At 37.0% G+C, this 11666-nt stretch overlaps 1 protein-coding gene across 1 annotated transcript; it reads left to right on the forward strand.

The window, feature by feature from the left end:
• Window positions 1-7929: 7929 nt before the first annotated feature.
• On the forward strand, window positions 7930-11446 carry LOC144716230 (cytochrome b5-like). Its single transcript, XM_078591327.1, has 3 exons — window positions 7930-8369; window positions 10069-10135; window positions 11031-11446. Exons 1-3 carry the CDS (start codon window positions 8271-8273, stop codon window positions 11279-11281), a joined length of 417 nt encoding a protein of 138 aa, XP_078447453.1. The 5' UTR covers window positions 7930-8270; the 3' UTR covers window positions 11282-11446.
• Window positions 11447-11666: the final 220 nt, after the last annotated feature.

An 11666-nucleotide genomic window follows, 5' to 3' on the forward strand; every position in this document is an offset into this window, starting at 1 on the left:
TCTGAAAGTTAAATCCAAAATACAGTAATCCTGATATTTTTTGTCTACGATTGAAATAAGTAAACGGAGGGGAAGCATGCTAGTGAAGTGGATGTTTATTATTTATAATGCCATGTTGTCTTTCTTCAGAAAGTTCGTACATTTATTTAGTGTTTATTCCAAATAATAACTTGATTACTGAATCTCCAAAACTATCCATTTTAATGTACATAATGTCGAACATTTATAATATAAATTGTCATTACAAATAATATATGTATAGAATGAAAAATCACATGTTCGAAATTTCTGGTGCTTACAGAAAGTTGTCATTAATATAGATGAAATAAGAGCCTTATTTTTCCATTTCGACATGGCTAAAAGTCTTAGGGACATTTTGATATATTTGATAAAAAAAATTATTTCTACTGCTTTATTTTGAAGATTTTATGTAAATTTTTTATTTATTTATTCTCACTTATGGATCCTAAAGTTGGATTCCCTTTGAGTTGACCACCAAATGTTAGGAATATATACACAGACAAAGAAAGGGAGATACTTAATTTTATCTATATTATTTGGGAAATTTCATTTAACCTTAGTCGTTTGGTTGACTACGACAAGATGGATGGAGATATTTATATACGGACAAAGAGAGGGAGAAATTGAAATTTTACACCACAGTGCTACACCACGAAATGGTTTCTCAATGCTTCTTCTCTTGTGCAGGGATCTTGGCTAATCTACATTTTGGAAAGTAATTTATTTATTATTTTCCCAAAATATGAACTTGCCAAAATCCCATAATCTTTTTAGCGAATGTCAATAAAGATATAATTTTGATGTCAAAAATTTCACTGATGGTGCTGTACTTGTCAGAATGGTAAAATTTATCAGACTAGTATAAAGAAAAAACTTCCTGTTCATTTAACCTCTTGATTCGAAGAAAAAACTTTGACCTAATAACTAGTCTGATTTAGAAAATGTGATTAAACTATAATATAAAAAGTTGATTTTCCATAAAATATGTTTCAGAGGGTATTACAAGAATTTTATAAACATTCTATTCATTAGGATGTTTATACATTCATAAAATGTTATAGATACAAATAATTATGGGTCTCTATTTGGTATTTTATGGTGTTTCCTGATTCAACCTAAAATTCCGTCCAGTCCAGTCATTGATTTGTGTTGTTGTATCTGACCTAATTTTGGTCATGTTGCTAAAAAAATGAATAAAGACCAACAAATTTTGATTTACAGCCAGTCCTCAATAAATTCCACTAATGGAAGAAATTCATACGAATATAATAAAGTAGTAAGGATATGACGATGGAACTAATGTGATTCTAATCTAGCTCATCAGATTTAGACCGAATAATAAAATTTTAAGCCAAGGAAGATATTCGTTTTTAGGGGAGAGAAAAACTATAATATAAGAAGTTGATTTTCCATAAAATATGTTTCAGTGGGTGTTACAAGATGGATTTGAGACAGATAAAAATGGGTACATAATATTTTCTAGGGTCTTTTTCCAGCCTATTGTTTAGGTGAAAAAGATAGAGTTTTATTGTTTAGGTGAAAAAATATGAAGAGAGATAGAGTTTTTGTCCAGTCTACCATCATGAAGTCAATGAGCTTCCGGTTCCCTCTTCACACTCACCAGCATTAAAGGTCTAATCTTGTCCAATCCTCTGTCAAAGTTATAATTTTACTTGATTGAATATCCTTTTATAGTCCTTCCCATCAGATTTAGACAACCTCCAACCTTATAATAATTATTAATTGTTGAGCTAACTGATTTTATATAACGTGTTTCATTTGACATCTCTCTTCATATATAACTGATTTTACGCGTCTGTCTTGTCTCGTGCTTATTTATCCATATTTACATTAGTTACATTTTATCTCTTTTATGTTGAGATTGGTTCTCTCTCTCCCTCTCTCTCCCTCTTTCTCTCTCCTCTTGCATGTCCTTCGGGCAGTAGGTCAAATTAATTATTAGTTTGTTTTCCATTTCTGCAGGATGTCATCTGTTATCCTTATTTTGATTAGCTAGGGACATATTTAAGTCTTCCAATTACTAGCTGACAACCCAAGTATTTTTTCCTTTTCCGATTTTATTTAGTACTATTGCAAACATCAAAATTACCATATTCTTTTTGAATCATTTATCTTATCTGATGGAAGATGAGAAGAAAACCCCATGGGTGCATAATGATTATTTTTCCTGAGCATCAACGATAAAAAACCTACCACAGATCACGTAAAATCCATGCTTGAATAAAAACAGAAAAAATATAAAGTCAGGCTTTCAATTTTCTCCAGATTTGGTAGAGGTAAGTATAGCTTCCTTTATATAGTTTCTAAAGTAATCTGAGAATGAAATAACCTAATTTCTGACAAATACCAATCAAATTCATTAATCTTTCTTTCATGCATTTTCACTTTAGGGAACACATTAATGGAGTATGTGGAAACAAATTGCATATTTTGTCTAAACTTGGATACATTAAAGAGCTTTATTCTCTTACCAAAAAGTTGCGGGTAAACATTTTTAGTTTACCAATTCTATCAAGTTTGATTTTTAAATATAAGAGTAACATTTTTACGTATTTTTCAAATATGTGAATATAAACATGGTAATGCTTTTAAAATGTAAAAAATTGTACCTGATCAGAAGATTTTGGAGCTTAATTCTTTATTGTTATTATTGGACCAAAATTGGAGATCAGAGAAGTATCTTGTTGGAAATATATGTGGCCTAAAAGCCAATCACACATTCATTGATATGATATATATCCACTTTAATGTAAGTGTGATGCTTATAATTGAAGTCCATGAATATATGCAATAATTTAATGAATTATTAATGGGAACATAATATGCAGATCACTAGTATGTAAACATGTGTTCTAAGACGGTCTTATTCAATGGATACTCTAAAAGGATATTGAAATATATATATATATATAAAATATCATTGTTTGGTCCCACTCATATGATGAGTATGCTGATCCCATAACCATTAGTGTGGAGACATTAATGACAGATCGTTGGTGATCTTTCGTAAAGAGTTTAATTAATTGATCTGTAAAAATGCCTAATGGTATTATACCTATTATAAATCAAGTTGATTCATGACATGGTTGTGAAAGTGGCCCTTAGACTGAGACACCAAAGACGCTTTGTTGATGGATGGTTATTGTTTTGTCTGTGCCTATGAGCCTCTAATGAGGGATTCCAAACAGTCTTTAACTCGGATGTAGCAACAAGTCCACAAAGGTTATTGTGTTGCAAGACGAGATTGTCCACCCTCGGTATGAGAGGAGATTGACTCAACGAAGATGATGCACTTAAATCCCTATAAATAGTAGTATAAATATTTGAGAAGTTATTCTCTAGTGATTTCATGACGCATCAGTAATAATTAGAATGACCAATAAGGATTTGGCAGCTAATCATACCCTAAGTCATTTGAGAGTCTTGCATGGATGAGGGATGACACGTACATCACAACTAATGACGATAAAGTTTCCTTGAGAGAGTAGATATTTTATTTTGTATCTTCTAGGCATAAGGTGCCACTTGAAATACCACATGCTAGTAACTTAACCAATCGCTTGGGTTAAATCAATAATTGATTAATTAATCTATATGTGATATAGTTAATTTATTGCAGAATTGGAGTTATTAACTAGGCTGATACATGGGCATGGAGGGTCACAAACACGGTTTTTGGACGTTGGTAGTTACACTAAGTTTGGGTACTTTATTAATTTTTCTCAAGGATAGGAACCATTATACAATTTTTCCTAAATAATATAACTAAGGGGGGGCACCATCATTTGATAACCATGCAAGTCATTTTGAGTGCCTCCCTCTTTCTTCTCTTCCGCTTCCTCGAGTGTTATTTCTATTGGGTTTGGATGGAGAGGTAATCATATTTCTAGCAATAGAGTTTGTGTAAAAAAGAGTAGATTTAGCATTCTGAAGAAACCATGGGTATGTCTAGAGGCTAGGCATATGAACACTTGAAGATTCTCACTTGAGGAACCAATAAATTGCGGACTCAATTCATGCAAAGGTGATGTTTTTGTTTTTCCTATGCTCTTGGTTTTTAGATCCATTTGATATTCTATTGCGCAATCTATTGGGTTCTATGAGCCTTGACATGGATGAACAATTCAAAATATTCCATAGGGAAAGACTTAAATGGAATCATCATGTCATCAATAAAGCCATTGAACGAAGTACATCGGCATGGATCACATCCGTGAATTCTTGGGTCTCCGAGCGAGACGAGTCGAACTACTCAAGTTTGTAGCCTCTAGACATATCCACACGATCATTGGCACATCGAATCTCCTCCTTCTCGTTGATGAGCCCATTCAATCTCCGTAGTCGTCGTCGTTATGCCGTCTAGATTGCATCTGACGTCCCTTCTCGTTGATGAGAAGTCATGGGGAGAAGGGAGAAGAAGGGGAAGGCCCCTAAACAATTCTGACATGGGTGAATTTCGTTCAGAACCTTACCCTATTTATATTAAGTTGGTATTTTTCACAAAAAACAAAAAGCTTAATTATATCTTCCGACGTCCAAAAGACCATTTGCGTATGAACCTCTAGGCCCATGTATTGGTCTATTTAATGACTCAAGAGGCCCAATAACCTTTATTGGCCTTCTAAATTAATTAACTATATCATCATATAGATTAATTAACATTGTATTGATTTAACCCAATCGATAGGTTGAGTCTCCAACACGTGGGGTGCCAAGCTACACCTCATGTTCTAGGAGATACAACGGAGTGTCATCGGCTACCCTGTATGTATAATACCTCATCCACTTGATGATCCTAGAATGACTTAGGGTACGGTGAATTTTCAAACCCTGATCGGTCATCCGAGTTACTACTGATGCATTCAGAAATCATCAGAGAACTCTTCTCTGATATTTCACTACCTTGGCCAAGGATTTCATCGCATCTTCCTTGAGCTGTTACCTCTGATAGCGAGGGTGGACGATCCCATCTTGACCACTCAATTGCCTTCATGAACTTCTTGATGTACCCGAACTAAGACTATTTAGAATCCCTTGATTAGGGACGTGTAGGTCATAGTAAAAGTACAACTGTTTGTCCACAAGACGTCATTGGTGTCTCAAGTCTAAGGACCACTTACACAACCGTGATGTTAATCAATGTGATTGACCGTTTGGTATAATACCATTCAGGGATTCATACAGATCAATTCAGTGAACTATTTCTGTTGGGTTTGGTGCCTTGGTTCATCCATGGAAAACATGTTTCCAAGGAGGTGGAAGCGTGTCGATCGATTCTCAATCGATCTATAACACAACATATTTGTAGTACCTTTTGGGGAACTAGTTCCACCCTTGACTTTGCTGCTTCGAGATCGTTCTGAAGCTGTTCACGTGTCCACGCGATCGCTCGGCGTTTGGATCTCCACGTCTTCTTCTTCACTTCTTCTTGAGAATCTAGAAGATCTCCTCACTATGAAGACACTCTTCCTTAAATGAGTGTAGAAGAGAGTGGAGAAAGGAAGGGCTCTCAAATTTGGCTGGCCTGGGTGCTTAAAATGAGACCCCTTTCCCTCTTTATATTTCACTTAAGGTTTTTCTCAAAAACCCTCCAAAGAAAAATATATCCACCAATGCCCTTATGACCTTGTGCGTGTGACCCTCTAAGCCTATGTATTATTCTAGTTAATAACTTAGTGGCCCAATAACATTTATTGACTAACCTTATCAATTAACTATATCAACATATAGATTAATTAAATCATTATCCATTTAACCTAATCGATAGGTTAAGTTTCCAACCCGTGGGGTGCCAAGCTACACCTTGTGCTCTGGAAGATACCGAGTAGTCTCCAACTCTCTCATGGAACCTTTACAATCATTGATTAACGTCTATGTATAATCCATCATCCGCGCGAGACTCTCGAACGACTTAAGGTATGTTGATCATTAAACTCCAATCCGTCATTGGATTAGTACTGATCCGTAACGGGGATCATTAGAGAATGCATTCTCCAATATCCTCACTACCTTGGAAAGGGATTTGCAGCATCATCTTCCTTGAGTCAATCTAATCTTATATCGAGGGCGGATGATCCCATCTTGACCACTCAATCACCTTAGTAAGTTTCTTACTATATCTGAGCTATGACTTGTTTGAATCCCGTGATTAGAGGCTCGTAAGTTGTAGTCAAATTGTAGTCGTCCATTTACGAGATGTCCTTGGTGTCTCAAGCCAGTGGATCACTTGTACAACCGTGACTTGAATCAACATGATCGACGTTTAGGTATAATACTATATAGGGATTCATACCTATCAATTCAGTGAACTCTTTCTCCAACGAGCACCCATTGTCTATCCTTAGTGTCGCCACACTAATAGCCACATGATCAGCTATACTTATCGTATAAGTAGGATTAGTTAGTGCTATTCTATTCGGATAATTCGATGTCCGTCTCGACTATCCATCGAATAAGAATATTTAGAATACATATTTAAAGACTAGTGATCACTGTATTATGATCTTATCATAATTCACTAAGTCATTGTACGTATTCATGGACTTCAATATAAACATCACACGGAATAATAATGAACGTAAATATTTTATTCAATGAACGTTCTGAAGCTAGTGTGATTAGCTTGCCGGCCACATGTATTTCCATCACAATGAAGTACGGATCTTGTCCATTGATACCCAAAAATTTCCCAACATGTCTATGAAATGGGATTGCAAGAGATAGAGAGAGAATAATAAATACGTTAAAGTGATATATATCGAATGATAAAGGAGCAAGGTTGAGACAACGAGACAAAAGGAGAACGATCAAGAAAAAGAGCGAAGAGTGTAGTATACACAGAGACATATAATCATGTAAACAAAGAATAAATAAATTTAATATACACAAAGATGTATAGAGAGAAAGATAAATAATATTTTACTGAAAGTTTTTACCATATTATTGTGGAAAAATCACTAAAACCCAAAACTGCTGGTAGTTGTTGTTTAAACATTTTTAAAACAGTGGCTATCAAATCATTATAGTTTACTAGCTGCGATGGTGAACAAAACAGATGACATTTTATTGGCCTATAATATATGATACAATTTTATTGGTCTATAATAAAAACTTCAATATATCATGTTACGATAATAAAAACTTCAAAATATCATTTTACGATATTAAAAAACCATTTGGGAGGATGGGCATGTGGTCCTGTTCCATTCCGTTCCAAAAAGTGGACCGACGATCAGGGTACAAAAAAATAATGTATTATTTTCTGGTCAAAATTTTATGGTAAAATAGAGGGATTTTTCAACAAACATGAATGACAGAATTGGGTTTTCCATCCCAGTGTCATCTGGACAAACGTGTTGCCTCGTCCCGTCTGTTCTCTGTCCTGTCTGTCCACAGCAAACACACGGGTTGCATCTGAATTGATTTCATAAAATGAAGATTCATCGACTTCATAACATTCATCTTCATCTTGCGCTGGGTTATTTTCTGGTCAGAATTTTATGGCAAAAAATAAAAATGGTTTTTCTGCAAAAAAAAATTGAGGGAATCAGAGTTTTCGGAACAGACATTATTTGGTTGCGTCCCCTCCAACTTGTTATTTGTGGTTAGAATTTTATGAGTAAATTTAAGAAGGGACTTTTCTGCAAAAAAGAAACACGGAATTGGGAGATTGTTTCTGAGCGTCATCCTAAGAACGAATGATTTCGTCCCGTCCCGTCCAGAATCGGACCGACGGTTTTGGTTCGAGAAACAATAATAATGTGTTTGTTTGGCCACAATGTTATCAAAGAAAATATGACGGGTTTTACTGCAAAATAGTACGACAGAATATTCTCCCCGCCACGCTCTTACGGAGTGTGACAGACAGTCCGCTTTATTTATACGCCTGTTCCTAAACTATTACCTTTCTCGATCCAGAATTTCCGATTTAGCAACCCCAGATTTCGATTCTCGCTGGAACCCATTCGCGATTTCCTTCTTCTGATCAATACCCATTTCTTTAAATTTTCGTTTTCGTGATCTTCTCCTCTACTTTTACACCTCTCGATCGATCTTTCAGATTTAGCAACCCCAGATTTCGATTCTCGCTGGAACCCATTCGCGATTTCCTTCTTCTAATCAATACCCATTTCTTAATTTTTTCGTTTTCGTGATCTTCTCCTCTTCTTTTCTTCTTTTTTTTCTCTCCGCATAGGCTTCTTCTGTTTTCCCCTCTTGGGTAGATCGAAATGGGGAGCACCGATGACGCCAGCGGCGCCGTTTTCACTCTTGCGGACGTTTCCAAGCACAACAGTCGTGAAGACTGCTGGCTCATCATCAATGACAAGGTGAGATGTTCTTTCATTGTTCGTGGGTGTCTTCTCAATCTCTGATCGATGCGCTTAATTCGTTGGTTTTTTTTGTTATCGCGTCTAAATGATCTTCTCCAACTGTTTCTGTGAGTTTGATCTGAAGTTTTTGCTCATTCCTGAGTGATGATTCGTTATTTCCGCGTTGCTTCTTAGCAGTTTGGATTGTTTTTCGTGGATTCTTGTCCATCTAGTGGTTGGCGAGAATATAAAACAGTTTAGCGGAGACTTTAAAAGCCGAGAAGGTCGTGGATGAACTTCTACGGATGATATCGATGATTATTAGTTTCTGAATAGCTTTTTCTCACTTTTTCCGATGAGTTATCAAGTGGTTATACTAATGGGGTCAAGTGAGAGAGAGATCAGTGCATTTTCTTATGTAATGATTATTGAAAAGTCCTGTCAGTTTTTTCTTTGTTAAATAGATGAAGGAACGTTTTATGGAAGCAGTTTAATTTACCCATCTTGTTTCATACTCGTAAAATAAAATTTCACTAGTTGCTGTTCTCTTAGATCAGAGTTTCTGATCCGGTGCTATCCTGACCTTGTTTTTTGAGTGGCTTCTTCTGGTTCTCTCTCCAGTTGGCCAAGTGGATGGCCTTTTGGTTTAATTTCTTGTGCTTCCTCCTTCCTCATCATTTTTGTAGTATGTGAGAATGCTCTTACACTCTGATGACTTGAACAAGGATTTCATCTTGTTTTCCTCTGTAACTGTCCTCTCCTCTACTTTCTTGCTGAAAATAGAGGTCTACTTGAATACTTGTTTCATGATGAGATTTAGCTATCGTATGTAGTCGTTTAGCATATCGTGGCTTGCTGTTGAAATATTTTTACTCTGTGTTCGGATTTCTTATTCCTTTTAAAATGTCATTGTTTATCGTGAGAGTATCAAAATCATTAGTTTCTTTGAAAGAATATAAACTTGTGTATTCCTCATCAAGCGTTCCCTAGTTGGCACTTTGCCTGTCCTTCGACTGATTATCTGTGTCTCTTTTTCCCTCTCTTTCTGTCTGTCCCTCTCAATATCTTTCTCTGTCTGTCTCTCTCTTGCCATGCCTTCGAACGTTGTCTTGCTCTCTCTATCTCTCTGTCTCTGTCTATCTCTCTCTTTATATACATTTTTCTTGTTTTCCTGTCATCTTTCTCTCTCTACATATCTATTTGTCTCAGTATGTTGCCTTTCTCTCGATATATGTCTGTGTTTCTGTCTCTGTCTGTGATACAATCCCCATCGTATCTTTGGGGTATTTTCATCTTTTGCTTCCCAGGCATGTCTTCCCGAAAAATATGGTAGCCATCCCTTTAGAAGGGCAGCCAAGAAGAATCATTTGTATCTCATTTTACGTTTCTTCCTTTTCCTATCTCTCCCTCTTTCTCTCTACAAGTTAGGCTGGAATTGAACAATTCAATCATCAACTATCAAGATTCATTTGAAATTATCAATCGCATTGGTCATCATCAGCCAATACATTTCAAGGACATATCATTCTATCTCTTGATATACATCTTTTTCTGTTTGTCTGTCATTTTTCTTTCCCTAAATCTCTGCCACTGTCTCTCTTTTGTCTCTTCCACTCTCTCCTATTTCTCTTAACTTACTTCTCTCAAGAACCCTGCCTCTGCTCCTCTCGTTGCGTGTCAAACATCATTAACTAAGCCCTCTGATGTTATCTGCCAGGTGTACGATGTGACAAAGTTCCTCGACGACCATCCTGGAGGCGATGAAGTGATGATCAATGCAACTGGTAACCCTAAACATCATCCTTTCATTTCAAGATAAGCATTAGAATCAGATATATCATTGTGATTGAAACTCAGATGAATTGGCCCCTCAGTGGCCAAATTATCAGCGGCTTGTTTGAGTCTTAACCAGTGAATAGACATGTTTAGGCATTCGAGAAATCATAGATAGCGTATCTAGTGTATCATGTCTTAAACTTAATCAGCCCTCGTTCCTCCTTCCCTCTCTATTTAAAATTGGGGAAACGAATTGGGCTGTTATTGTGATTTGCGGTTCATAGGATTCATGTTCCTGCTGCCCTGCTCTCTCTCTCCCCCTCTCTCTCTCTCTCGCCCTGCTCTCTCTCTCTCTCTCTCTTGCCCTGCTCTCTCTCTCTCTCTCCCTGCTCTCTCTTGCCCTGCTCTCTCTCTCGCCCTGCTCTCTCTCTCTCTCTTGCCCTGCTCTCTCTCTCTCTTGCCCTGCTCTCTCTCTCTCTTGCCCTGCTCCCTCTCTCTTGCACTGCTCTCTTTCTCTTGCCCTTCTCTCTCTCTCTCTTGCCCTGCTCTCTCTCTTTCTCTCTTCCCCTGCTATCTCTCTCTCTCTCTCTCTCTCTCTCTCTCTCTCTCTCTCTCTCTCTCTCTCTCTCTTGCTACCCCACGCGTGTGCTCGTCTGCTCACAATCTCTTTCCTGTTAGAGTTCAAAAAATATATAATTTATCTATCGTTTATGAGGGCCCAATTCATCTGGGTACATATACGAGCCCCAACCGATGAAAAGGACGTTCTGGCATTTGAGAATCATATCAAGGGCCTCACTTCCTTTAAAATTGTTCTTTCCCCTTTCTCTCCCAACTCCATTCCTTTCTTTTATGGTTCATAAAGCATTACCAGTGTCCTTACGATAGAACCCAACCTCTCAGGGAAGGATGCGACAGACGATTTCGAAGATGTCGGGCACAGCTCTACCGCAAGAGCAATGCTTAATGAGTACCTCGTAGGAGCCATTGACACATCGACGATAGCGTCCAGGCCCAAAACCACTCAGCTCAAGCAGGCACAGGACAGCCAAGACAAAGGTTCTGACTTATTGATCAGGCTGCTTCAGTTTCTTGTTCCCTTGGCAATTCTAGGCTTGGCAGTTGCAGTCCGCTTCTACACAAAGTCTGCCTAGAGTTGTGCTTTTCTCAATCAGCCAGGGCCAGTAAGTTTCTAATTTGCCTAGTTTTTGGCTGGAATTCATTGAGACTCTGCTGCCTATTTTTTCCTTAATGACAGACTTTTATGTTATTTACTCGTTTGACATTCATGAAAATATAATTTTCAGTTTTTCATGATAGGAGATATTTGCAGTATTTCTGTAGATACCATATTGATGACTTTTGTGTATTCCTCCCAAGTTCTTGGTCATGAGTTTCTTATTCCATGTCTAGTAAGTTCTAATATATTAACTTACAGTCTTCCAAAACCTGCGCAACTTACGTATTGTGTAATTAGTACGTTTTCTTTTTGGTTGAGAGCTGGACTAGTAATTTTAAATCCCAGCTTTTTGAATGACT

This window comes from Wolffia australiana, chromosome 20 (genome assembly GCF_029677425.1).
Source record: "Wolffia australiana isolate 7733 chromosome 20, ASM2967742v1".
Taxonomy (NCBI): Eukaryota; Viridiplantae; Streptophyta; class Magnoliopsida; order Alismatales; family Araceae; genus Wolffia; species Wolffia australiana.